The 27594-nt window shown below is 42.6% G+C and overlaps 1 protein-coding gene across 2 annotated transcripts in view; it reads left to right on the top strand.

Annotated features, from left to right (window-relative positions):
- Positions 1-27594, top strand: part of LMF1 (lipase maturation factor 1) — a 349579-nt gene that overhangs the window by 84815 nt on the left and 237170 nt on the right. For both annotated transcript variants that reach the window (XM_073361771.1, XM_073361772.1), the window contains one exon: positions 22190-22338. In XM_073361771.1, the coding sequence (XP_073217872.1) occupies positions 22190-22338 (149 nt within the window). The remainder of the gene's footprint in view (positions 1-22189; positions 22339-27594) is intronic.

Genomic DNA, 27594 nt, shown 5'->3' with positions numbered 1-27594 from the left:
GTATAAGTAGGGGCATAGCGAGCAGATCGAGGGACGTGATCGTTCCCCTCTATTCGACATTGGTGAGGCCTCATCTGGAGTACTGTGTCCAGTTTTGGGCCCCACACTTCAAGAAGGATGTGGATAAATTGGAGAGAGTCCAGCGAAGGGCAACAAAAATGATTAGGGGACTGGAACACATGAGTTATGAGGAGAGGCTGAGGGAGCTGGGATTGTTTAGCCTGCAGAAGAGAAGAATGAGGGGGGATTTGATAGCTGCTTTCAACTACCTGAAAGGGGGTTCCAAAGAGGATGGCTCTAGACTGTTCTCAATGGTAGCAGATGACAGAACGAGGAGTAATGGTCTCAAGTTGCAGTGGGGGAGGTTTAGATTGGATATTAGGAAAAACTTTTTCACTAAGAGGGTGGTGAAACACTGGAATGCGTTACCTAGGGAGGTGGTAGAATCTCCTTCCTTAGAGGTTTTTAAGGTCAGGCTTGACAAAGCCCTGGCTGGGATGATTTAACTGGGAATTGGTCCTGCTTCGAGCAGGGGGTTGGACTAGATGACCTTCTGGGGTCCCTTCCAACCCTGATATTCTATGATTCTATGATTCACTCCCTCCTGACCCAGGGCGTTTTAAGGCTGCACAGCTTCCTGCCTTAAACTGTGATATCCCCAGCAAGGCAGCCTGCCTAAAGGCCAGTGCTGTGCTTTGCTTTCTCTTTGAGGCCTGCGAATAATGTATTGCCAGCAGTTACCAGTTACCCCACTGCTCCTTCTAAGCAAGCTCATGTATTGTTAAGGGAAGATCATTCTAGGGAAACTCACAAAAACCAATAAACACAGACTGGATTTACCAGGAGTCACCCCCTCGGTCTTCTGAGGCCCTAGCAGGCCAGTCTTTCTAACCCTTCCGCAAAGGTTCTGGCCCCTTTGACAGAAGGTCCTATCTGTTTATTGGATCAGAGAGAAGGCCCTGAGCTCCATTCAAGCACATGCTTCTCTACCAAAAATCCTTTCTTTGGCTCCTAGTCCCATTCCAGTGTATGCAAACCATGTCAGGAGGTGCACCCGCTTGGGAGTTCTTTAGTCTCTGTGATTAAGATTAATCATGTCCTCTCTGTTTTTAGTTCATGTAGGAGCTATGCTAACCTTCCCTCACAGAGTAGAACACAATCATGCATAAACCATTCATAGATTTAATACAATACAGTCCCCACAGATATTGCATGAGATTGCAATAACTGTTACAATGATGGTTAGCTCATGCTCATATGGAGCTAGACCTCATTTTTTATTTTCCCGTGGCAAACACTTCGCAACTGTTATGGCCTGACAAGCCCCTTTATCCCCTTGCTGCTAATCTCACTTTTTTCCAGAATTATCCTCAGTGTAAACATCTGTCCAGGTTACACAATGACTACACAGTTCCATGCAGTGTTGTCGCCATGTCTGTCCCAGGATATTAGAGAGACAAGGGGGGGTGAGGTAATTAATCTTTTATTGGACCAACTTCGAAAGCTTAACTCTCTCACTGACAGAAGTTGGTCCAAGAAGAGATCCTATCTCACCCACCTTGTTTCTCTCATGCACAGTTCCATACAGTTAGCCCCAGGCTAGAATAACAGGGTATATCCTAACACCATATTTATATTTATAGGACTGATGTGTTTGTCTTCTGGGTGTTTTGTACACAATTACATAGACGAGTATCTTAATCAGGATTCGGGTGAATGGCCAGAACTGTGAGGGAAAGCTGGACAGCAGATGCTGTGCCCTATGCCTCTATGTCTACACTTTCCCTAGGTCTCTCAGATGAGTGACTCCCTTAAACATAGTCCAAAAAAATTATCAGTGGCGTCGCTGATTGCTGGCCTGGCCACCGTCAGGTATGAACTGCAAGGCCTGGTTTCACAAGATTAGCTCATTTTCAGAAAGCAAGCTGAGGAGGAAATGATCATCACTTCTGTAATATCATGCTGTCAGGCAGGTGGGGGGAATGGGGTTGTGGTGGTGGGGAGGGGGGCAAAACCTATAGAATAAAAATCTATTTTTTTAACTGTTTAAACTTTCTAGAAATTACTGATCTACCTTTTCTCTACCTGAAAGTAGGTCTGCTCCCTCATCTGGATAGGATTTTGTCGCCTGTAGTCTTCTAGCTATGCTATGAGGACAGAGAGTTATTAGAATATGACAATGCTGTTACACTGCTTTAAACATAGTAGAATTATACTAACTGGTCAGAGACTCTGATGTGGCTTTTATTTTGATATGCTAGCCATGTTGTCACAATGACCACCTTAAAGATTCTTTCCCTTAATTTTTGCAACGTTTGTTTTCATATTGTACTTCTCAGGGCTAAAGAATAAGACAGTTTATTTTGAGCTGTGAATCTTGAGAGTTTCCAGTGTATATTTTACATTTGATGGAACTCCCTCCCCTCTTTCTGCAACTCAGGTTTTATAACTCACATTTCTGGTATTTTAAATTCTTAATTAATCTGGTCTCGTGTAAGATGATATTAAGTTGCACAGTTGGAAACCAGTCCACTGGAGTTACGTTGACTTTTGCATTAGCTGATTAAAGACCCAAACATAAATGAGGAGGAAACATTTGAAATGGACAAAACCCAGTCGATTTGTTCCTAAGGTGCCCTTACCCACAGTATCTTGGTTAAATTTAGAAACACATCATTTTCCTCAAGGAAGAACAAAATTTCAGGTCACAGACTGAATCTGCTCTCTTGAGAGGTATCAAGTCTACAGTGGGTGGGTTTTTCCTAGAAAACACACAGTCATTTTCACACCCCCAGTTAAAAATGGGTCTGCTTGCTTTGTGCCCTAAAGGTTCTGACTCATCCAGAGTTCCCTGCAGTGGAGAATTCCCTAGTCGCTGCCCTTGAGAGAGAATGCCCTGTCCTTGGGGCCCCTGCGGTCCGAGCCTGAGCTCTTATTTGAAGGTGGTCACTGCAGTGGGCTGGGAAGCAAGAGGTTTTGGAAATTCGCACCTAGCCCATTTAGTGGTTTTGGAAATTAATATTAGCCAGCCATCACCTCCATGGTGGAGCATGTTAACCTGTGCTCCCATCAGCGTACGCTCTGTAGTTGGTGAACAATTGCATGTTGAACTGGCTATAATATCTAGGTGGTTTTTGTAGTCAACCCAACTCAAATGTGGTGCTATATAGTCCAGTCTTAAGGGCTAACAAATCTGTGCTAACTTTTTTTTTAACTAATTATTTGTTTTACTGTTTATTGCATCTCTTTGATAATAGATCAGTTGTTTTTCTAAGCATTTATAATGGTTTGAGTTGGGAAGTGCAGACATTGGGATCAGAGATCTCGGAAGTGGTCTGGTTTCACCGTGGTGCCTTCCAATATTCTTTGCTGAAATGCCGTTTTGTAACTTCTAATGGTAACACTTCTCTCTGAGTCGCAACACATGCTCCTTTGGGTGACTCATGTCCTGTTTTTCCATAATCCCCGTCCAGAGCACTGGGGCAACCAAAAAACTTTTAGAAAATTTCTTTGTATGTCAGAGAAAACTATACATTAAGGATAGGCTCCAACTCCATTTCAGATCAATGTGTCTCTCCACTGACTTCAGGGAGCTGGCTCAGGAGCTAAATGCACTTCTTTTGCAAATGTGTATTGTGAAGTGTGTGCTTGCACAAAACTAAAATATGATGTTTTAATAGGGATGCTGGGAATCTCTCACACCTGGGGAAGAACTTTGTGTGTACCAGGCTTCTTATTTTTCAGTCTTGCTTTAGGTCTGCTTCTAGCAAAGTGTGTCTTGCAGGTGCCTTCGTGGTGTTGGTTTTAATTTGTTCCTTGTTTAAAATCTGCAAGCTGGAAATGAGAGTTTTTGAAGTGGTGAAGAGAACAGGCCCGTTGAGCTGTTGGGCCATGTTGCCAAGTTAGCCATGTTAACAGCTGCTAATGGTTTCTTAAGCTGCCAAAGCAGTTTGAATATACATTTAACATCCAACAGACACCTGTTTTTAGAAATTTAGCTCTGGGGGCGCATGGCACTGTTCTGCAGGGGTCATGTCCATAAAGGACAGTTAACGTCTGTACAACAGGTTGCTCGGGAGAGTGGAAAATAGTTGGCATTCTAATTTTATGTTATGGCCTCCTTATTTGGGGGTTGGGGCAATGCACACAGTAAGAGAGAACATAATACAGAGGAGCTAAGTATTAAATTTGCTATTTCAATATTTAAAACACAAAACTCTTTCTCCATACGGCGTAGGCCTCTTTACCTCTGTTGTATCAACCTCCATCTGACATTCTCAAAGGGCATTATAGACACAAATGAGATTTTCTTCTGCAAAGTGGTGAGAAGCCCCACAGAGAGGAGCAGTGAAGTAACAGCCCCAGGAAGCCTAGGCATGGCCAGGGCAGAACCCAAGTTTCCTTATTCCCAGTCCTGTGCGTTAGCCACAAGACCATCCTTCGCTTCTCCATATATTGGGTCATTGTATCTTCTTGCCCCTTAATGAGTATTGCTTATTAGTTGGCATTCACCTTGATGAAGTATCTCTGTTGCCCCCAAGCAGCACTTGCTGCCAGCCCTGTCCCGTCTGCTCCCTGCCTTTCCTCTCTGTAGTGGCATTGGCAGGCAGACCCCATCCTGACAGTAGGTGACCTCCCGCTGAAGCCAAGGTTAAGTGCGGGAGATCTGCATCCATGATTGCTGCCAGCGTCTTCGGGAGCGTGCACTGGTTCGCAGGCTGAGGGGGCTGGGTGGGTTGTTTATGCAGTGTGTTTGTTCAGCTCTGACCCAAGGGCTGGGAGGGAGCCTGCCCCATAAACCTAGTCATGGAGCTGGAAGCAGGTAGTAGTCGGATTGCCCTGTCATCGTGAAGATGGCTTGGGGCCCTATCCTGCTTCCAGGGAAGTCAGTGAGAGCATTGCCATGGGCTTCAGTGAAAGCAGGATCAGACCCTTAGTGGGACAAATAAACTGAAATGAGGAGAAAAGGAAGCACTTTGTTTTAAAATGGTGGCGTTTTGGTACATCCAGGGCACATTCAGTGCAAAAATACACTGGGCTCCTTTCTAAGCTGAGGAGCCACAGATAAATGTTCAAGAGGAAGTGCCGAGTATTGGGCACAACGGGGGGCTAGGAGTCACGAGTTCTGGGGTCAGAGGAGCCACTGTGACAAGTCACATGAACAAATCTCTCCAGAGTCCCGAGGCTGCGCTTAACCCTCTATTAGTGGGTACCACATATGGGCACTGGGAGGCCACAATCATTAAATTGCTGGGAGACCCTTGGAGAGCAGGCATTATAGAAGTGCAAAGAATCATTCTGATGCTGGTGCCCATGCTGTATCATCCCCTGTAGTGGCTGTGAATTCCTTGCGTAATTCAACTCAGAATCGAGTGGCTGAGACTCTGGTTTCATGCGATAGCAAGTTTCACTTTTTCTCCTTGACACAGCAATAGTGGAAATAACACTCAGTAATCCACTCCTCCGCAGGTCCCTTTTGTCCTGCATTGGTACGTAGCACGTCTACTGTTATCCACCGTCCTTGTCTTTTGGCTAAGGTCTGCTTGTACTTAATTTTTCTTGGAACGCTAACACAAATCATTACGTGCACTTTGCCTGCCTGTCTTCATTATGCCATTAACATGTTCATTTTGTGTAATCAGTGTGCACTTCCAGATACAAAATTTACCAGAAAACTTTATCTGGCTCTTGGTTATATAATTATCAGTTCAAAGAGATCAGTGCGGAAAGGATAATTGGGGCAAATAATTACACCCTGGAAGGGATTTACTTTCCAAGAGCCTGAGTGCCTTAGGATTTTTCATAATGACGAATGCTCATTGCCTCTGTTTTATTTTCCTGAGCTATGGGGAATCCAGTTGTTGATTTTTGTCCGCCTGTGTGTACATGTGTACTATATAGACATGTGATATATATGAACCTCACCATAGAAGAGCATAGCAACTGCCAAACTGGACCAGACCAATGCTCTATCTAGACTTTTCTGACAGTGGCCAGTACCTGCTGCTTCAGGAGGAAGGTGCAGGGAGCCCTGTCTTAGGCAGGGTATTGATTCCATAGGCATGTTTGCTCCTGACCCCCATCAGTTAGAGATAGGTTTATGCCCTGAAGCAGGAGGGTTTATAGCCCTTCCAATATCTTTGTTTTTAAACCCTTACTGTAACTATCTTTTTTTCTTAAAAAGGAAGTGGTGGAGTTATAGGGACTCAGGGGCTCCTATCCCCTGCCACGACTGCTAGCCCTAATAGAGGACATAGTATTGTCTGATTCATTGGTTTACTCTCCTCTCTTGGTCCCTCCAGTGGTCTCTTGTGTATCAAGTTCAATCTTCTGTCCCTCACCTTCCTTTCTGTCCCAACCCACTTCTCTGTTCCCATGCCTCCAACTCACTATTCCCTCTCTAGACTTCTGTATTCATGCTTTCTTTTGTGTGTGCTGCTTTATCTATGGAACTCTGCAACATGCCCCATGCTCTTCTCATTCAAACCTATCGTTTTTCTGCCAAGCCAGCCAGCATTTGTCTAATCTGTGCCTGGCAAAGGTTTAAATGTAGCTACAGCTTCATTCATTCCACTGGGGGGTGGGAAATGGCTCAAAACTCTTCTTCCTTTGTCACTTTATTTCCCATCCCCTGTGACCTCCTTCTCAGTTGGCTGGTTTCAAGATGTTATACTGTACCTGTGTTATGGAGGAAAGTCCTGTGCAAACACCTGGGTTTTGCGTCGTGAAAGTGGCAAGATTCTGGCTCCTTCTCCATTAGGGTGTTCTACAGTCAACAGCCTTCATCTCTGCTAGGGACTGTCAGATATGACCCCAATGACACTGCCTCCTTGAGGGGAGAGTCGTTCGTTCGCAGGGACAGCTTGTTTATACAGCCAATCCAGAGCTCTGAAGCTGGGAGTAGCCCCTTGGTCTGAATTGAGAACTGGATCAGGAGTTAGGGTTTAAATGTGCTGTCTTCATGAGTAACTATGGTTTGTTTGTACCTATAAAACACCAGCAAGTTGTGCATGCAGCTAGTGTATGTAGCTAGCAAATGTTTGTTCCTATCACTGTTATCCTCATTTCCCCCCTCAGTCCTAGCATCAGGTTGTTACACCAAATTGTCGTCTTGTCTTAATCTCTTTGGAGCAGAAACCACATTTTCTCTGCTGCACAGCTGTGGGAGAGAACTTATGGGCTGTGTAAGGGAAACATCATCCCTATTTTAGATGGGGAACCGAGGCACACGGTAGATTAAATGACTCACTTAAGGTCAAAGTCTGTGGCTGAGTTGGGGATTGAATCAAGGTCTCCTGAGGCCCAGACTAGTGCCCTATCCACTAGACTATCCTTTCCTTCTAATTAGGAAGCAGTATTAAGAGCTGCTATGGATCACAAGAAAGCATCCATGCAAATGGAACATACTCCATTGGAAAGTAGTAACATTTTAATATTCTAGTTACAGTGGTGGCCACACTAGACAGGCACTGAATACCAGTGAGATCACACTAACATAGATGAAATTATTTTAGTTTCTTTAAGATGTAGTAATTAAATACAGTATATACTGATCCCTCACAATGACAGCCGCCCACAGAGCTAAAAACAGGAAATCCATTAACTTCACTATTTAAAAAATAAAATAAAAAATCTTCCCAACTAATTCCTCTGTCACTTAAAGTTCTACCTAAGAGGGCTAATTTAATGCTGCATTAACTCGGTAATATCGCCCTCTTGTACCTAAGTAGTTTCTAATGACTACCCTGGAGAGCACTTGGAAGCTTTTAAAAGTTTTTATGCAAAAATTTTTTTTATGTGGTTTATACTTTAAGAACAAAAGTTATTGATAACATTCTAAAATCTTTCAACAACATCAAGAACTATTCTCTCAGCTACAGAAATGTTAAATATCGCCAGGTTGTTATCTCTTAGTGCAAACAAGAGAAATCAGGAACATGTTAAATAAGAAAATTGGTGCAACACAAAGTTAAGACTGGGAGTGGACACTTGTGTTAAATAGAGTTAAAACCAGAATCTATAAGTATGTGCATAAGCATTGCAGGATTGGGCCCCTAGAATTATGTTGTAGTGATGAATATAAATGAGAAAAGAATAGATCATATGTTAGGTCTCGCAACCTGTGTTCTTATTGCTTAGAGCAGAGGAATGGGAGTGAGAACTCCTGGGTTGTATAACTGACTCTTCCCCTGAATTAATGTCTGATCTTAGGCAAGTCTGTTCTTAACCATTCAGTGGGTCAGTTTTCATACCTGAAGAAATGAAAATAAGAACTTATCTCCCTCTGGGAGAGACTTACCTCATTAATATTAGTAAATGGCTTTGTGATGAAAGGCACTATGGAATTACAAAGTATTAACCACCCCCCCAATGTTGCCCTTTTCCAAAGTTTTAGTTGATATTACTCTGTCTTCCTTATTTCTCTTGCTATCAGATTAAAGGTTTGCCTCTGGGTTTATGCACACCAGCACCTTTCTATGTGATGCTTACATGTTAGAAAATAAAAGCAATTCTCTTTTGTGGTTTTATAGTAAAGTATTCTTGCTGCTCTTTAATGTTTTTAAAACTCTTAAAGTTGAGACCTTCTCCCTTTCATCAGGTGAAGAGGAAGAATTATTGCTGAGGCCTAGCACTTTTGAACATGTACAAAAGTTAATCAGAGTTGAAAGAATATCTTGTCTCTCTTGTGTGGCAGAAACGCAATACAGTGGATGCATAGAGATGCAAGGTTAAACATCTCTGAAATGGATCCATACTGTAAACTGTTTGGCCATCTGTTGTTTCTAGATGTTATATGCAATTTACATGTGCAAGGGGCTCCAATAAAATTCAAAGAAAAAATATACAAGAATGTCTTCCATTAAAAGTGAGCCGATTTTCTCAGAGCTCAGTGTTGCAAGCAATGGTTTGGAAAAATGCATTTGAATGAAATTTTGTGAAATATTGCTGCACTGGACTTATTTTTTTAAATCAGAAACTCGTGGCTCCATGACCACGAGTGTGAAGTAACCTCTTGTAAATCAAACTTCAAATTCATAATAGTGCGTTGCTGTGGCTATTGGAGAACGGGAGTTTGGGGCTGAATCTGTGGCATTTTTATCAGGCTTTCTCATGTTTATAACTCATCTAATTGTATGGGGATCGGGAATTTCCACTAGGAATTGACAGGAATACTGTCCATTGGGAACCCTGGAAGCCTTTTAAACTGACACACTAACTTGAAAGTGTTGATTTTTCTTTGCCTTTTTCTGTGTGTTGTGTGTATATTTTTTTGGCGGTGATTGGAAGGTTTAACAATGTGCTGAGTGAGTCTTTATCCCTTTTATGGCTCTGTTGATATTTTGGAAGAGAAGAAGAAGAAAGCAGCTCTGGGTGGTGAGATGCTGAGGGAATGGTGAGCGTCTTGCAGCTGTAACTTGGGAGAGCACACTGTTTCTGAGGGGTTAGAATCTGTAAATATTGTATAAGAAAAGTTCTGCTGGACACGGGTAAAAAGCAATTCACCAAACCCTTCTCAGCTATTTATGCCTCATGTGGTATTGGCTTTTGCCATTTTGATCTAAATTTTGCTCTCTTTTTATTATTGAAATTGCATGATACCTGAGTGATCCTGCACTATTTGATGTTCATGATGCACTTCTCTGCACCCCTGTTTTACTTTTTGTTCTCTGTTGTGCTGCTGGGAAATCTTTCCTACTGTTGAGAATAATATCCACATTGGTCTTGTCTTCACAGGTTTTTTTGTTTTTGTTTTTTTAAGCAAATGGTAGCTAAAACACATGTTAAATAACATGTTAAAAACCCGACCCTATAGAAGTCAGTGGTAGTTTTAACATTGACTTCAGCAGTGCCAGGATTTCACCCATAGTGTAGGCCCAAGGCCATTTTTAGTTTCAACAACTGTTTAACTGTTTGAGGTAACCCTAGGTTCCCCCTTAAGACTTGCCTCGACTAGCTAACACATATAAAAATGGCAATTGCAATTTTAAACACAGTGACATTATCATTTTGTGTTAATAGCTAACATTTAAAAAAACATTTTTTTCTACTATAGATGTAGTCTTCACTATCATAGGACAATGTTTTTGCTCCGAATGACCAAAGTGATGATGGATTTATGCAAATATTAAAATTAGGTAGTGAGCACTTCTTAAGCAATTTCAGGCTGTCTTTTTTTTTTTTTTATTATTTTAATGGAAGCATTTCTGTTGGTTTTTTTTTTAAAGACTTATCTTTATATAATCTAAAGTTAGGATCAGTTTATTAGTTAAGTATTTAACTGTATTTAAAGTTTTCTGCGTCTTATAACTTTTTCCATATTTGCACGTTTACAATCTCAATAGCCAAGACAGACAAAAGGTGAGAGGAGAAATGGAAGCCAGAGAGGTGAAATGACTTGCTGGAAATACAACACAAGTCTCCTGACAGTCCACTGGGACACGCTGCCTGCCAATAATGCAAACGCTACCTGTCTGGCTTTTTGCTTACTGCCAGGGTTGAATCCATTGATTGGTCTAGATAGTACTTAGTCCTGCCATGAGTAAGGGGGCTGGACTAGATGACCTATTGAGGTCCCTTCCAGTCCTATGATTTCATGGTAGTAGGCAATAAGTGTTCGCAGCCTGGGGCCTTTATTCATAATACATCGTAATCATTAGCACAATACTTTTTATTTTTGACAGGTGTCAAAAATAAAAAATGTAAAGTATGTCATAATAAATGTTCAGGGAGAGAGAGGAGAGGCTCAGAATTGGTTAATTTAATTCCATTCTGAGTAAGTCCATGCTGAGTATCTTTACTTTGACAGCCAATAGCTGTGATGCATAGAGGCTGGTTTACACTATGAAGTTAGGTTGACGTTCAGTCTACCAAACACAGATTCATTGGTCGTTCTGCACTGCTGAGCTGGTGGCTGAATCTTTCCTTGGTACTGCTGAAGTGGTGGTGTACGGCTTCAGGAGCCAAAGGGTAGTCTGGGGCCCTACAGTCACTAGCGGCATTTCAATATTGTCAATGGTAATCTGCCACTCGGGAAAGAATGTCTATTTGCAGCCTTCTGAATGGTCCTGTGCTCATAAAGAGGTGAACACCGGGCACCCTCCCTGACCAGCCAAGCTTGCACAGAGCGATCACCACTCACTTCTGAACTGTCAGTGCTGCTCTCATTTTGGTGTCCCTGATCTGGAGGGCTGGGGTGAGCTCAGCACACAAATCCAGGGGTGTGGCGGTGGCCTTTTGCAACCGCAAGTTCTGCAGCCACTGCTCATTGTCCCAGACCCGCATGACGATCCATTCCACCCAGTCAGTGCTCGTTTTTCATGCTCACAAGTGGTGCTCTACCTTCTGCAGCTGCTCTGTGAATGCCACCAACAGGCTTGAGTCGGTTTTTTTGCTATGTCCCACAACAATCTGTCCTCCACAAAATCATCATGTCCCACATTGTTGCAGTTCTTCCTATGGCTCTGCAAATACCGGAGGATCTTTGTTTCTGTGTTTGCAATATTCGTGACAATAGTGTAGAGCTCTGTGGGCACCTTGCTGTTCACCATCTGACAGAAGCATGAAGTGCCACATGGTTTTGTGGGAATTTAAAGAAAAGGCACAAAAATTATGGAATAAGGATGGCCTTACGGGATGGAGAAAGTTGCATGATGGGAACTTGACCCCTTGGTCCCATGCATTTCCAAAGTTTCCCAAAAGAGAGTGCACCAGACAATGGTGAACTGCACTGTGGGACATCTTCCCATAGTGCACCGCACTGTGCATCAACACAAGCACTCCTGGTAAGAATGCATAGTGCTGACGCAAGGAGCCAAGTATGCACAAGCGTTACACGGCTTTATGCTGACGTAACTTGTGTTAACCAAAGTCTGTAGTATAGACAACCTAATATTCATAGGAAGATAGCGGCACTGTTTCACAACTCTTGTTTGTGCAGTTTGACAAGGAGAAATCTATGAAGTATGTGTGTGTGTGTGTTGTGTGTGTATTCACTATACACACACACATTGTAGTGTGTGTGTGTGTGTGTGTGTGTATATATATGTACAAAACCAGACAGTAGTACACCAGTATACCTTGTCTCATGAATTAGGAAGAAAAGTGAGAAAATGCAAATAAACTCTTCTGACTTTTGCTGCTATTATAGCTGGTCGAAATTTTTTTGACTGACAGATTTTCCCAGGGGGAAAAAAAGGAGTTTCTTTGAATATGGGAAATTTCCTTTCATTTTGACTTGGATTTTTCATTTCTATTTTCAAAAACAGAAATTAAAATTTTAATTAGAATTGAAATTTTTTGTTTTGTTTTTAAATTTTCCATCGGGGGGAAAATTTTTTTAAACAAAATCTTTGTGTTCAAAATTGTTTGGAGAAAAAACATGTGTTTGACCAGTTCTAGTTTTTATGGTAGCATCCAAAAGACCCAGCAAGGATGTGGGAGGTGAGGGGCCCATTGTGTTAGGGTCTGTACAAACACAAATGAAGAGACAATTCCTGCCCTTGACAGCTGAATTGTTTTATGTAGTTTCCAGGGTCATATTAGGGATGAGTCACTTTAAAAATAACGACAGGTTTCAGAGTAACAGCCGTGTTAGTCTGTATTCGCAAAAAGAAAAGGAGTACTTGTGGCACCTTAGAGACTAACCAATTTATTTGAGCATGAGCTTTCGTGAGCTACAGCATGCATCCGATGAAGTGAGCTGTAGCTCACGAAAGCTCATGCTCAAATAAATTGGTTAGTCTCTAAGGTGCCACAAGTACTCCTTTTCTTTTTAAAAATAACTTGATTATATATAATATAATTAGATCTTTGTCATTATATATAAAAAAAATCCCACATTTAAAAAAATCATATAGGAGGTAAATAAGGGCTTAAGTAGTGGAAATCTTTCTGTAGTCATAAGTGGGCTTTGGATCAGGCTGTAATTTTCTCAGCTGTTGTTTGTGCAACTTCAGTGTCTTCTCCCAGGCCTGTTCTTCCCACCTGCCCCCAATGGCTATTCCATGCTGTTGGACCTATGTTGCACCTCATAAAATGGAGTAGGTCCAAAGAGAAGTAGAATGTATGAATTCCAAGGGTTGCATGGCAAATTTTCAGAATTGCCTTGTTCTGTATCCACTAATATGTTTTAGGCTCATCGTTGTTGATAACTCTGCTGTTTTTCTCATCAGGCCTTTATTAGTAAATAACAATATAAAGCCGAAAATTGGAAGCCTTAATGATATAACACCATATAATCTATATTCCATTAGAAATAATACCCTCTATAGGGAGCCTTAATGACATTGCTTCAGAGCATTTTGGAGACTATTCATCCCAAATTGACATTTTATACAGTAAGTACCCATAATGTTTTCTACGATATGTCAGATGTTCCTGCCAAATTGCGTGGTCTTTCATGAAAAATTGCACATGTACAGGAATTAAGTGGTTCTCATTTCAAGCAACAAATGTTTTTAGCACTGGAGATCTGTTAAAGTAAGCTAGGTTTCCTAGCAGAAAGTTTATGCTTATGGACAAACAGTTGTACGTAATTTTGGAAAAGAAAAATCTCTGCAGAAAGCAGAGAAATCAAAAGTGGGAAGGGGGGGAGGGAGAGGGATGCTTTTAATGCTCTTTTTCCCAGGTAGATCTTTCAGCAAATGCAAAACGACTTATTTTGCTGCATCGAGTTAGGAGTATTTAACAGACATTTTCAACGCGTGTGAGGCAAGTGCAGCCACTGAAATCCATGCCATTGGCAGCTCACTTGATTTTATTTTTTTAAATTTGGATCCATCCCCTGCCATGCCGAGGAGATAACAATGGCGTTCATTGTGCTAGCTATGCAGCTGCTGAAATTTGACTAGATCCAACCGAAGCAAACAGGAGCAGGTGGGTCAACAATGCGACCCTTTCGTTCCCAGAAGTATCAGTATGCAGTGGGGGCCTGAGGGATCGCTGTACTGAGGTGAGACTGAAGTTTTAGCCCTAACTTGGGACACAAGACAACGAGGATGGGTCGGCACACAATATGGGGACTTGGGTTTCCTGTGTAAGAGACCCCGAATGTTTCTAAATATTGTGGGATTAGTGGCATTTGTTGTCACTTGTTAAAACTGAACTGACTCGAGGCCTGGATTTCTTGCCTAAAATGCCACGATTGCAGAGTATAAATTTACATGATAAATTAGCATTACTAATGGATGACAACGTCATTTTCTTCATCCCCATTTGCTGCTGGTATTTAGATCAGTGTCTTGTTTCTAGTTTCTTATTCTTTAGTTTGCCATATAAATATTACTTTTTAAAAAAAATATTTATCGTGTACGCCATTTAATCTGTAAATTTAACGAAGGCGAGAGAATTTTTTTTTCCAGAAATGGTAAGGTTATTAATGTCCAGTGATTTATTTGTGTTAAACTAGTGCCTTCGGTGTGCTCTCATTCTCCAAGCAAATGTTCAGGCTTGGGTTTGTAAAGGTGCGGTAATAGTTAGATACCTAACTTCCATTGTAATTTAATGAGAGCTGAGCACCTAGGACTGGTCTACACTGAAAAGTTACATTGGTCTAGCTATGTCTCTTGCGGTGTGAAAAATCCACACCCCTGAGATATATAGTTAGATTGACCTAATCCCCGGCATAGACAGCGCTACGTTGATGGAAGAATTCTTCCATTGACCTAGCTACCACCTCATGGGGAGGTGGATTAACTACAGCAATGGGAGAACCTTTCTTGTTGCTGTAATGAGTGTCTACACTGAAGTGCTACAGCGGTGGCTCTATAGTGTTTTAAGTATAGACATAGCCTTAGACGCTTTTGTGGATCCCAACTCAAAATATTTCCCCTGCTCTTGCCTCAGATTGCCCACAATCTGACAAGAAACAAATAAGAACGGGGGGAGAAGGATATAATTTAAAAATCATTTTAAAGATCAACTGTCCCCTACTTAGACTTTATTAATTGGCTGATTTCTTGTAGACATCACATGTGGACCATGTAGGTCAGGGAAGCAACTCTGAAGAGGCTGGGTACTCTCTGAATACAACAGCATCACACTCCGGGCAACATGGCTCAATGGCCATTTGGTAACAGCCTCATACCCTTTTTAAGATGGCAAGGGATCTGAATTCTGAGCATGTCTGATGGAGGCTTTTAAGATGCAGATGTGAACAACTGCTCATAAAGTCAGCAGTTTGGAGAAATGGAAGCCATTTTGAGGGTTCTGTTGATGGATCGCATAATCTTGTTTTGCGCTATCAGTTTACAGTAAGTGAGTCTGAGATAGAACAGAACTTCCCCCTTTTACACTCCGCTGTATTTATAGCTTCAGTTGTGAGCTTTAAAAGAGCATGTTCATTGTTTTCAGTGTCTGCACGGCTTAGCTGCTGATTTCTAAAAGTGAAGAATGAAGTGCGTAAGGCTTGGCTAATCCTACCCTACTGCACTGTTTTTGATGCCACTCTATACATACATAAATGTGTTACGGGCAGAGCCAATTATACACTAAAGAGGAAGGGCAGGTTATAAGTAGGGATGAGCCCAAGCCATATAGGTCACATATGGATGTGTTCTTTCCCTAAGCATAAGGGTGGTTCAGGTCTGGGTTTTTAGGGTCAGAATTATCTCTGGTTTTAAGCTGAAGTTTAAACAGGGTAAGTGACTTACTGGCTTGGAGAGAGAAGGTAAATGGGGGCAGTACAAGCAGGAATACAGGAAGATCATAGAAGAGGGAAATGAAGCAGGTGAAGCGGAAGGGATTAGACCAGGGGTGGCCAACCTGAGCCTGAGAAGGAGCCAGAATTTACCAATGGACATTGCCAAAGAGCCACAGTAATATGTCAGCAGCCCCACATCAGCTCCCCCACCCCGCTCCCAGCGCCTCCCGATCAGCTGTTTTGTGGCGTGCAGGAGGCTTTGGGGGGGAGGAGTGAGGGTACGGCAGGCTCAGGGGAGGGCGTGGGAAGGAGTGGAGTGGGCACAGGGCCTGTGGCAGAGCCAGGGGTTGAGCAGTGAGCCCCCCCCCCGCAGCACATTGGACAGTTGGCTCCTGTCGCTCCAGCCCCGGAGTCGGTGCTTGTACAAGGAGCCGCATCTTAACTTCTGAAGAGCCACATGTGGCTCCGGAGCCCCAGGTTGGCCACCCCTGCACTAGACCATGAACGAGAGCTTCAGGGGAGGCAAGATCAGGGCAACTTCCAGCAGCATTCAGGAGGTGGCTATGAGCGTATGAAGTGCAAAATAAAATGTAAAAGAAAAATTAATATTCAGAGTCCAAAGATGATTTCTGGTTTTCACAGCAAAGTTGAGGCAAGAGCCAGTGAAGTCAAAGACTTGGGATAAAATTTCTATTTTAACCAAGAGGACTTCAGCCTTTGGGGCATTTTGGTGGTATGGAGTCATGTAGTGGCCAAGAAAGAACAAATCCAATATGGAGAGAGGGTAGAAAAGGGAGCAAACTTGGGTGCCATCCTTAAAGATCAGAGGTGCAAGGCTGGAGCTAACAGGGAAACATCTTGGTAGGGAAAGCTAATTGGAGGTGAGAAGAGGACCACGTGGTGAACCTTGCTTCACGCTAAAGTGGAAGTGTCACGAGGAAGAAGTAGAAGCTTCCACCAGAGATGAGTGAGATGGTAAGATCCAAACCAGGGGGGAGAGTGCTGGTAATGTTAAGGAATGGAGGAGACAACACAGTGAGAACCAGAGACATAACCTTACTGCACGCATCTTACAACACCCACTTACCTATAGTAAGCAGTTTAAGGCTGGTGAAGGGGATTGGATAGACATTAGGGGAGGACTGGAGCTTGGAAAGGTGATGGTAATGGATTAAGGACCTGAAGATCTATGGGGTTGTGTGTGATGGTCAAGAAAACCGATATCTGTGCCCAGGTGACCAAGCTGTAGACATTCAGGGTATCAGGAAGGGGTTAGTTAATAAATCAGTGAGTGTGGGTATCTTGTTTATAGAAATCACTCCCTCCTGAGCCAGTGCTTCTGACCTTAATATCAGATCTCGGCAAGTACCGCATGACACTAAAGCTCTGTCTGCACTAGCAAAATTATCCATCGCTATCAGTGGGTGCAGGTCAACCGGAGCTGAACACAATTTCACTGCAAGCTGAACAGGTTTTAACGAACGCTGCTGAAATGGTGCTGACCGCTGTTTGTCCTTGGCTGCACTTGTTCTTAAACTGTGTTCATCGCCGGCTCAGCTGCGCCCGTTGTCAGCAATGGGTAATTTAAGAGTTTTCTAACAACAGCTGGGGGCGGAGGGTGGGGGAGTTGTTTACTCCGCTCTTGTTCATCAATAAGATGTCTCTGCCTCCGGTTGCATTACTGAGCCATCCCCCTTTCTGGCATGTTTCAGACCAGATTATACTGTTGGAATGGTACCCAGATGGTGGTGCCAGGATTCAAACTTGTAGCTTTGGAACAAGAAACACAGGTGCAGAGTGTATTGACCCACTTCTGGGGCTAGCCACACACCAAGATGGCTTCCACTTCCTTTGTGCCTTTGTATATATCACCAAATATATGATACACAAGAAATACATAACATTGATTTATTTGTTGGCTCAGTGCATCTTCCTCTAGCATTTTAGTGGCCACTACACTAAGTAACCTTCCTTTCCACGCTGTCTGGTAAAATGTTATATTACTGCATGGAGGAAAATGCCAACAGAAGGATCTAAAGGCCATTTAGAAATGTAAAGTCTTATGCCCTCTTACCCGTAGATCCAACATGTATAGTGTATGTCTGCAAGGGAGCGTGGTGATTAACATATGAAAACGCTGATTACAGTGGGATTCTTGTGCAAGCTGAAGCTAACGAGATATACTACCATTTTGGTGCCAGTTAGACCCATAACTGCTATTTGTTGCTGGGTTTAGTAACAATTAACCTTTCACATTCTGCATTAGCCATTGCTTTTCTGTGCAGCTGCTTTTATAACAATATACTTCACTTCTCAACAGAAGCGCTTATTTTGGCAGTTCAGTATCTATCCCAAAAACCACAGGATATATGGAAATAGAAGGGGATTTTTTTTTATAGTCATTCATCGCTCAATCATTTAAAAAAAATCACTACAGGTTAGGAACAAAAAGTGGTTTAAAAAAAGTGAATTAAATGTAAGTTTTTGCTCTTTTGCCAAATCCTGAATTTTAATCACCTAGACCAGATGTGCTATCAGATGCCTCACCAGAGCTAGAAATAATTAGCTTATTTTCAACAACAGGTGCCTTATTTGCCTATCTAACCAAAGGTGAAGGAAAGAAGCCTTGCTAAAGATTATGTATCAATTTCTGCTCACAATGGTATAAGTCCAGTACATTACTGTCTTTAAGGGAATTACTCCATATTCACACCAATGTAACTCCGAGCAGATCTTGGTGCTATATCTTCTTTCTTGACATATTTATCAGTATTGTAAAACTTTAATGAAGCCTCTAGTCGTGTATGTGTGGATATATGTGTGTATATCTGGACCTCTTCCCAAATGGCACTGCCTGGAGGTATTATACCTTTGAGAGACATATTAGCCACTAGAAGTTTGTTGAGAGCAATCCTAGTTGTGCCACAGGATTAATCACCACCTTTCCTAGCATACCTGTCGCAGTCTGCACGATGGGCACTTCCATTGCATTGTTCTTCCTGTGCCCTGTAATAAACCCTCATGGGGTTGCTGGCATTGCCAGCAGTCTCACCTAGCTCTCCCCTTGCACGTCCCTGGGCAGCTAGTCAGATTATGCCTGGTCCTCCCCGAGGGGTCCAATGTGTCACCTGGGGTGCAACCATGCAGGCAAACTTTAATTCTAAATGTGTTTTCCTCATTAATCTTGCAAAGCAGCTGCTCACATTGACTTGCCTGGTTAGCTTGTCCATATTCTGTTATGTCAGAGGTGGAATTACAAAGCTTTTTAAATGAAACTCTTTACGCATGTGGATGGTCAGGGCTTGGGGATTTTAGATTTAAAACTTGCAAGCCCATCTACTATTCAAAACGAACAACAAGAATATCCACAGTTATAATAGCTCACATGTCTGTACATCACCTACAACCGTGGGCTCTCAATTCTGATGAGCGTTACTGCTCTATAAATGCGTAATAATAATAATTCTGAGGTTTATGTTACCGATACACTGGAGGGTCTTCAGCAGACAGCAGCCTCCACTCTTGTTCACCCATTGATGTTTCATAGATGAGTAAGTATTGTTCTTTCATTTTAAAGATGGGGAAATTAAGGCACATAGGCCTTGTCTAGACAGGATTTAAAACCCCTCTGAATACTCATTAACATGCAGGCTAACATCCGGAACGCAGAGAGGTTTTTTGGGGCCCAGGGCAAAATCTGAAAGTGAGCCCCTCTCCCTCTTCCAAAAAACTGTCACTGAGGGGTAGTGGATGGAAACGGGAGGGGGGTTAGAGGGTGAGCAAGCAGTGAACTCCTGTCCTGCGATGCTGGGCCTGGCTCCGAGCCTGGTGGCATGACATGCAGGGTCACAACCCCACTCAGGTTTGGCTCAGCCGCCCTTCTCTCATGACAGAGGGGCTGCCGGGCCAAATTTACTGAATGGTGCTGTGATCCCGGGTGCCAGGTCGCAGCACCAGTCAGTTTGTAGGCCTTTTTGAAAGACGGGGCACCTGGGGTTAAAACTGCCCTATTTGCCACCCCCCCCCCCCCTCAGGTGGCCCTGGGTAACATGTTTGAAGCCATGTCAGATGGCTATGTTGTCACCTGGAGTGGGAGAGCGAGCTTTTCAATTGTGACAAGCTAACTTGATTGAGTTAACATTATTGAAAAACACACCTGTTTTGCCTAACAAGACATACCCACAGGGATTAAGTGATTTCCTCAAAGTCAGACAGCAAGTCAGTAGCAGATCTAGGAATAATACCCAGGGCTCCTCAGTCTTTGCCCTTTACACAGCTCCAAACTGACATCAGTAAATTAGCTCAGATCAGCTGTGCAGCTGGCATCCACAGAAGTCCATTGCTGTACAGATCCGTACATCTTTGTGATCTCAAGAGATGACCGTTGTTTTATTGTACATAACAAGGCATGCGTTCGAGGCAGGCATTCAATGGATGTAGACCTTTATTTCCATAACGCCATAGTTATGTTTACCAGTTATAGGTACACAAGTACAAGAAAAAGTTGCTTTGACTCAGTCATTTAGCATACTTCTGTGCAGCTTCTGGGTAGAACAATATGCCATGGAAAAACTTGCAAACTACAATATATTTGTGGTTCAGGGTAAAACTACTGGAGCAGACCTTACTTTGGTTCTTGCACAGATACACTGTTGCTTCATAGCGTCCTTTGCTTCATGGCAAAAGATCCAATAGAGTTTGACTTCATCTGTCAACACGTAACGGCTCTGTTGTTGTTGCTCCTTCTGAATAATCATTTCAATAGTTATACTGGGTACATGGCAAAAACAGAATGCAAAATCCAGATTTGCATAAAGGAGGCCTTACCTGAATGTCTCCAATGTATAAAATAACTTGGGTAACAGCTTCACGGTGTGGTTACAAGGATGGATTTTGAGCTCCGTTCTACTAGTATAAATCTGGAATAATTCCACTGAGGCCAGTAAAGTATAAAACAGGCACACGGGAAGAATTGGTCCCTTTAGCCTTTATTCATAGAGCTTTGGTTAAGGAAGGATTTGCCTTATGGTTCAGAAACCTTGATAGTTTTATGCTAAAGTTGATAATGCCTAAGCCTTAATGGAATTTTTGATCATACTCTCTTCCAGATATAGGGCTGGGTACTTTGTGGGTGTCCACTGGCATAGCTCCACTAAAGTCAATGGGACCTCTGCCATGTATGCCTGTTGGGGAGAATGTGGCTCATGATGTCAGGGGCGTAGCATTCAGAAAGAAAAGTCTTCTACGTGCGTTTAGCAAACTTTGTGGCTTTTAAGCAATAGCAGAGTGTGAGCAAGAAGCAGTTTTCAGGCCAGCCGTTCCGATGAGTTTTAAAATAGTGTCTGTAAAACCAAAGTCCTGAAGTGGACGCCTAATTAAGGAATTTGCTCATGCACAGCCTTCTACTCATCCCCTGTTTTCAGATGAAGCCTTTGGGGCCCTATCAGTAGAGCTAAGTGATCTCTGCTCCATCCAGTAGAGGGCGATCTGAATAAAAGTGCTGAGCCTTCGCTGGGTACAGTGTATCTCCATAACAGAGTGCCTTCTTTGCATATGTATTAGAGGGGAAAGGTGCGATCGTTTGTTCTATTCTAATCAGCTAGATGTTGCAAACGTTTGAGACGAGCAGTTGACAGGACAATGCTGAGAAACCTTTGGATATTTGAATCAGAATTTGTCCGTAGAAGAATTTAGCAACCTAAACTATTATGAATAAATAAAATGAAAATCAAATTTTGATCTCCAGAGAGGCCCCAGGAACTAGACTTTGAAACATGGAGTCCTGGACATATATTTTACAGAAATTCGCTAAACTGTAAAAGGTTCTCTGTTGTGAAGCTGAGATTGCTCTAGACTGTAGTACTCTGGTAATATGACTTTTCATTTTCAGCAGTCAGCTACTGCAGTACCCTCAGCATGCCATTTACCCTCTTGTGCCCCCCCCCCCCCCCAAAAAAAAATTAGAGACTACAGCATTTCTTGGTGAATTAATATTTTAAAGGGACACAGCCAATTTGAAATCTAAAGAGAGAAATTATGGCCAGGATTACTGCTGTTCTTGGGTTTTACTGCCAGTTCCTATGGTTTTGTAATCATATTTTCCTATGTTTTTTTAAAATATTTCTCTTTCACTTGTGAAAACCCACATAAAAGGTGAAATTTTGACAGGCTTAGCAACAGAGGGAAAACAGCAAAACTTAAATACCCACAAAATGTGCATGGGGCTGTAGTAGGAACAAACAAAAATCTCCATTCTCTAGTTTTTTCTCTCTAATCCCTTTCAGTTACAGTTGTAGATGGCATACACAATGTTAGTTGGTACCACTTTCAGTCGGAAGTGTGATTTGATTGTTTTTAAGGTGTAGCAGTTTTAATTGTATGTAACTTCAATTCCATCTGCATGTGAGGTGTGTTCAGAGAGAGTTGAGTAACTAAGGATCATCAAGTTAAATCAATAATTTCAGAGGATTTTTATATTCTGCTTCTCACATGCTTAAAATTTCTGGAAGGGTAATTAAAAGCAAACCATTTCTCTTATTTCCACTTTAGGATGGGAATCTCAGCTTCTGGAAACGGGATTCTTAGGAATATTCCTGTGCCCGCTCTGGACTCTCTCCCGGTTACCTAACTACACTCCGCCTTCTCAAATTGTCATCTGGGGATTTCGATGGCTCATTTTCAGAATCATGCTTGGAGCGGTAAGTGGAACTATAAGCACTTATGCTTCTGCAGACTTCTGAGATCATATTAGCAAAAGAAGATTATCTCTTTAAATTTTACTAGAGAAGCTAATTCTAAATGTTTAATCCTAGCAGAAAACCCACTTGCTTCCTATAACTGGTATTATATTTTTTTATGTTCTGTAATTTAGGATGGTCTCTGGTTATAACCAAGGAGAATGCAGGAGGAAATATTTGGTGTTCTGTTTCATTGAATCTTTCAGCTTGTTATTGGTGTCTGCCTTTAACGAGATCAACAGATACAGGACCAGGAATGTATATTAACATTTTAGCACTGCTATTACAATTTTAATGGGGTGGGCGGGGAAGGAGGGAAGTCATTAGCTTTGAAAGCTTGTCCCTTAAAAATGTTTTGTGAAGTGATTTTGAAGGTTCTGAAACATGATTTTCAGCATGTTGGGTGAGAACCCCAGTGTGAAATCCTCAAGCAGGAGCTGTACCCAGTTCTTTGCATACCTTATTGAAATATCACTCTCCAGGCCTTACGCTGTCAAATGTAGCAATTGCTGCACCGCTGTCGGTTCCGAATGGAGATGCCCAAGAGTCTTGAAAGCAAAAGAACCCATCAGCAACTGATGTTTCTTTTATTAAAATTAAAGATGGGGCCTGGGCACAACATTTAGAGCTAAAACAGAATTTTGGACACCCCACGGTTCTTGGATCTTAGCCCGAGGCACGTTGGAGTTTTTGGGTCCCAATTGTGTTCAGCTTTGGAAAACCTCTCTCCCACACTAAAGTTCAAGGGAGCCTGGAACTGATACCAAATGTAGACAATATGGAGTTGTTAAGGTCTTCACCTCCAGCCTTAAAAACCTGACACCAGCTATGTTTGCTTTAGGCCTAATGTCTTGAAAGAAGTATAACCGGAGTAGTAATAGCAGTGAGGTTTGCAGATGTGTTTTTGTGTTGGGAAATACACACTGTGTGTTTGGGAAATACACATGGTATGTTTGTTGCATCTAAATGAGACTTCCCAGCTCAAAGCAAGTCAGCCTGATTCTGAGAACCCTTATTCACATGAGATGCCTTTACTCATGCAAGTAATCCTATTGACTTTAATGCAACTGTGTGTTGAGAATGCTCAACTGAGGAAGGGTTTATAGGCTTGAGTTATGTTTGTAGAGCCTCTCGAGTGCCTTGAGAACCTTCTCGTTGAAATATGCTATACAAACCATGCCATTATTCATTATTAGGCTTTGAGCATACAAGATAATCTTCATTTTGAGAAATCAATCTCTCTTTATGTATAGTAATGTATAAATAAATTAAAAGAGGGATAAGCATGGACATTGGCACCAAGAACAACCTCAACACGGCTTTAAAGACCACCTTATCTCAAAGTTAAGGCTGTTTGATGCATGTGTAATCTCAGCTATACTTTAAAGGATGGAAATTTGGGCTCTTAAGAAAGCTGGCTTTTGTAGACTGAAAAGCTTTGAAGTCTTATTTGGCAGCGCCCGAGATCAGATGGGAAAGACGAAGCAAACGTAAAGATCTCTGTGCTGGGCTGAACAAAGATTCGGTACGTTTATGACAAAGAAGATATTCTGGCTTGGGTGTACCTAGGTAGATAGATGAAAACATGACAGCAGTCTCGCAGTCTGTGCCATGGAGTCTTCCTGCTGGTGACAGATGGGAGAAATGCTATTAGAAAAATGACTGGAATGACTATCAGCAAGATCGCGGATATATAAGGGAGAGGAAGGGAATTAACTAAAACAGGATGTCCCTGGTGGTTTTCATACTTACTGTGGAAAAGTGGCATTAACAATGAAGTCTGAAATCCAAGTGGAAGTTAGTGCACCATCTCCGAGACTGTGGAAGGGAAAAGGGGGAAGTAGCATCTATAAAATACGTACTGTAAACTAGCAATTAATTTGTAACTAATTGTGCATACGCTCTGCTGGAATGTCAGCATCCTGGAGCAAAGTACTGCAGCAGCCCCCCAGGGCATAGAGGCCCTATCTGGTCAGGTCCAGGCTGAAATGCTGCTCTCCTGTTTACTGTCCAGCTTTTGTGCGGTGTAGTGTGACGTGTGAGCTACCTTGTGCTCTACTCAGAGCTCTGTGGTGGCGATAACTTAAGCCTTCTGGGGACTCATGAAGTCTCCCCCCCTTTACTGTGGCTCATCTGTGTAGTTTCACAGATTTCCCTCCCTTACTTTCTATTTGAGAGACTCGCTCTGTCCTCCTCCAGGAAACTCACCCGTCTGCTCTCCTCCTCCAAGCTCCCATAGCATACGAAACTGGGGCAGGTTGTGGGAAAGGTGGAGGTTGGACACTTGACTCATAACCCTTGGAACTAAGGGACCCAGTCACACGGCTCTGCAGGGGGGCCTCAGATTTGCTTGAACTGACCCTGATGACTCTTGACTGTCAGAGGTGGTGACCTTTGTTGCAAATATCAATGATGTGCGCACTAGAGCTTTCCCCCATCCCTTGTGATTTAGGAACTCGTAACAAGATGCAAAAATGAAACTGCAGTGTAACTAGGTATTTACATTTGTTTCACTCCAAAACCTACTCCAGTTCTGACCTGTACAAACCATGATTTTTTTTTTCAAGTTGCGGAGGAAAGGCCGTAGCGAAGTGGGACATGGGATTGGAAGTTTCTTAAGTGGATGGTATTTTTATTTTAATCAGGTTTAATAGCAGATTGCCTGTGTTTTTGCTTTCTTGCCTCTCTTTTCAAAAGCTTGTAACAAAACTTCTCTCTGCTCTAAGTGTGTTCTGTGACTTCCTGCTGAGAAAATTCCTGTGTAAAGAAACCTTTGAAATGAATCAAGAGAGAGGTGGTTCACAGGTCAGTCAGTTGGTGCAAATAGATTTGAATTTGGAAGCAGAGACTGAAGTTATTTGTTAAATTTCCATCAACCCACACATGGACCTTGAGAAATTTCTTTTTCTCATAAAACTAAAGTGATCCAGAGTGGTTATTTTCTGTCGCCAGCATCCAAGACTGCCAGGAACACACGAATGGCTGTCAAATCAGTTAAAGATGTGAAGAAAACTTGGAATCATTTGTCTGCATAATGAGATGCTAGACATTTGAGAGAGTGGGGGTAACCAGAGAGCAAACCAAAGAAACACACACATGTATGTATGTACTTGCCAATTGGGAATTTTGAATCAAGTTTGGTGTTTTCTTTCCAAGCTCTGGACATGATTTTTTTTTTTGGGGGGGGGGGGGGGGGGGCTGGGCCTGGCATTCGCTAGCCAACCCCATACAGGAAGCAAGTGTAAAAACAATTACTGCCCTTTAAATTCTGCAATATGCAACAGTTTTCCTGTGCCAGGTTAGACTGGGCAAACCTGTTCAGATAAAACGGTAGCCATGTTATATCTTTACCCACTGCTCAAACCAAAATCAAAAGGAGACTCTTTGGAATTAAAAAAAAAAAAAATCCATTAACTATTCTGTCCTTGACTATTTTTCCCCTAACTTGCATGTACCCACTGCACGTTATTGTGCTGGCAGAGTATGAAGAACAGTAAATTACTGCATGCAAGTTTTGTTCAGGTCAGAGTCATTGAGAGAGAGACAGATCTTTGAGAGCTTTTTCTCGTAAGATTTCTAGCCACCCAAACCCCTCACTCTTCTGCGATTCTGCCATCATTTATTTAACTGCAACTTTGCCTTTCCCCAGTTATCTTTTCAGAGACTTTTGTATCACTGGTTTTGTTTGAAGGGACAGTGTGGTAAAGGCAGCTAGCACCCTCCACAGTCTTCCATTTAGCACCCTTGAAAAATCTTGCATCTACACAGCCGTCCTTTTGGCCAACGAGGAAATTGGGGCCCATACAAAGCAAAATCTGAACACCTTTTAATTTCCAATTAAAATGATTATTAAAAAAAACCTGTTTAAAATGGTAGCTTAGAATATGGCTATGGGGACCAGTCTTGCATGCTTCTCCTAGCCAAAGCTGCTCAGTCGCTGGGAGTTTAGCCAGAGGAAGGGTTGTAGAACCAAGACCCGTGCTGAACAAATGCTATCCACAGTTAATAAAGCTCAGTTTGAAAAAAAGGTGAGTTTGAAACCCTCTGCTGTTAAAAATAGCTGTGGATATAGAAAATATCATGCTGTTCATTGCATTGCTTTAGCACTCTTTTATTGTAAGTTGGCAGAGGTTAAGTTTTTCAAAAACTGACTAGAGCAAGGGTGGCCAAACCGCGACTCATGACCCACATGTGGCTCTTTTACAGTTAAAGTGCTTCTGTCCTGCAGCGGGGTGGTGGGACTCGGGGCTTCTGCCCACCAGGGTGGGGGCGGTCTTATGGATTGAGCCCCATCGGAGGCACCTGCAGGGTCTCAGGGCTTCAGGAGGAGTGGGGCTGGAGTCCCAAGCCCCAACAGGTGCCTCCCGCAGGGCAGAAGTCCCATGCCCCGACAGGTGTGCCCCGGCTCTTGAACTTCTGAAGACTGTCGTATGCCGCTTGGAGGGTCAGTAAGTTTGGCCATCCCTGGACTGGAGTGTCTCATGAGGCACACAGTCCGTCCCCGCCCCACAAAGGAGCCCAAGGGAGAGCCAAACCCCCATTTATTTTGAAAGTCTCTGCCGCAACTCTCCCTTAATTTGAGTGGGAGTTGTCTCTCAGAATCTCTTAGATGGCTTTGACTCAGGTGTAACAGGTGTCCTGGCGACGGAGGATTTGCACAGGTTCAGTGCAGAAATAAAGATGAAATATAGTCGACAGCACTGGAGTGTGAATTTTAGAATAGGTTCAGGTACGTGTAGCAAGCATTTGGGAAATAGGGATGAAGGTTCCCAACCTGCTATAAATATCCATCCAAGTTTTATTACAAATTAAATTTCCTGTACTCTCCTTTATAAACCTAGAATGATAACGACTTTAATAGCTGACCAGCATGGTTTACCCATTACTCTGGTGCAGGCAGCCACGGTCTAAGTTATTAAAGTTTACTAAGTGCAATAACATGGTGCTGACTGACCTTTAATGAAATTCTTCGGCGTTGCATAACTGTCCCATGACATCAACGGTTCCAGCCTCTTGAGGTGCTGAGTGTCTCCTGTCAGGTGAGTTGATGGGAGCTGAGAGCATTCAGCATCTAGCAGGACTGGGTCTTGTTGCCTAATCCGCTAGTCCTTTAACTGATCAAATGCAGTCTGTGTGTTTCATGACTCTGTGGCTGTGTGGTGAGAGTTTTTTCTTGCTGCAGAGAACTTCAGTGTGACTAGTATGTTCTGTAGGCCC

Source organism: Lepidochelys kempii, chromosome 10, assembly GCF_965140265.1.
Source record: "Lepidochelys kempii isolate rLepKem1 chromosome 10, rLepKem1.hap2, whole genome shotgun sequence".
In the NCBI taxonomy this organism is placed as follows: Eukaryota; Metazoa; Chordata; order Testudines; family Cheloniidae; genus Lepidochelys; species Lepidochelys kempii.
This window is presented reverse-complemented; position numbering and strand designations above follow the sequence as displayed.